Consider the following 495-nt stretch of genomic DNA (forward strand, 5'->3'; position numbering starts at 1 on the left):
GATGCTGCGAGCTGTGCGTGGCAGGGACCAGCCCCTGCATCCCCTGCAGCGCAGACGGGGGTGTCACCGTGGTGCAAAGGGACCCTGACACCCCTCCAGGGTTGGGGGGTTGGGGGGCTGCAGTAGCACCTTCCATCCCACTGTGGTCCCGAAGGGCTCAGTGTTGGGATGTCCCCAGGCATCCCACCCCCCCGGAGCTGCGATGGCGACGCTGGCTGGTGTGACCCCCATCCTGCTCTCGCTGGTGCTGCTGCTGGGGCAAGTGGCCCCCAGCAGGCAGGAGCCGGCCCCAGTGCAGCTGAGGTTGGGGGGCCCGCGGGGGCCGGCCGGGGAGGGCCGGCTGGAGGTGCTGTACCAGGGGCAATGGGGCACCGTCTGCGACGACGGCTTCGACTTCCACGCGGCCACCGTCGCCTGCCGGCAACTGGGCTACACCGCGGCCATCACCTGGACACACAGTGCCACCTACGGCAGAGGGGAAGGTAGGGGGCAGGA

The 495-nt window shown here is 70.3% G+C and overlaps 1 protein-coding gene across 1 annotated transcript in view; it reads left to right on the forward strand.

Moving 5' to 3' along the window:
- Positions 1 to 202: 202 nt before the first annotated feature.
- Positions 203 to 495, forward strand: part of LOXL4 (lysyl oxidase like 4) — a 4,706-nt gene continuing 4,413 nt past the window's right edge. Inside the window, exon 1 of the mRNA XM_014957411.1 lies at positions 203 to 482. Within this exon, the coding sequence (XP_014812897.1) occupies positions 203 to 482 (280 nt within the window). The remainder of the gene's footprint in view (positions 483 to 495) is intronic.

Source organism: Calidris pugnax, unplaced genomic scaffold (genome assembly GCF_001431845.1).
Source record: "Calidris pugnax isolate Ruff unplaced genomic scaffold, ASM143184v1 scaffold4, whole genome shotgun sequence".
Taxonomy (NCBI): domain Eukaryota; kingdom Metazoa; phylum Chordata; class Aves; order Charadriiformes; family Scolopacidae; genus Calidris; species Calidris pugnax.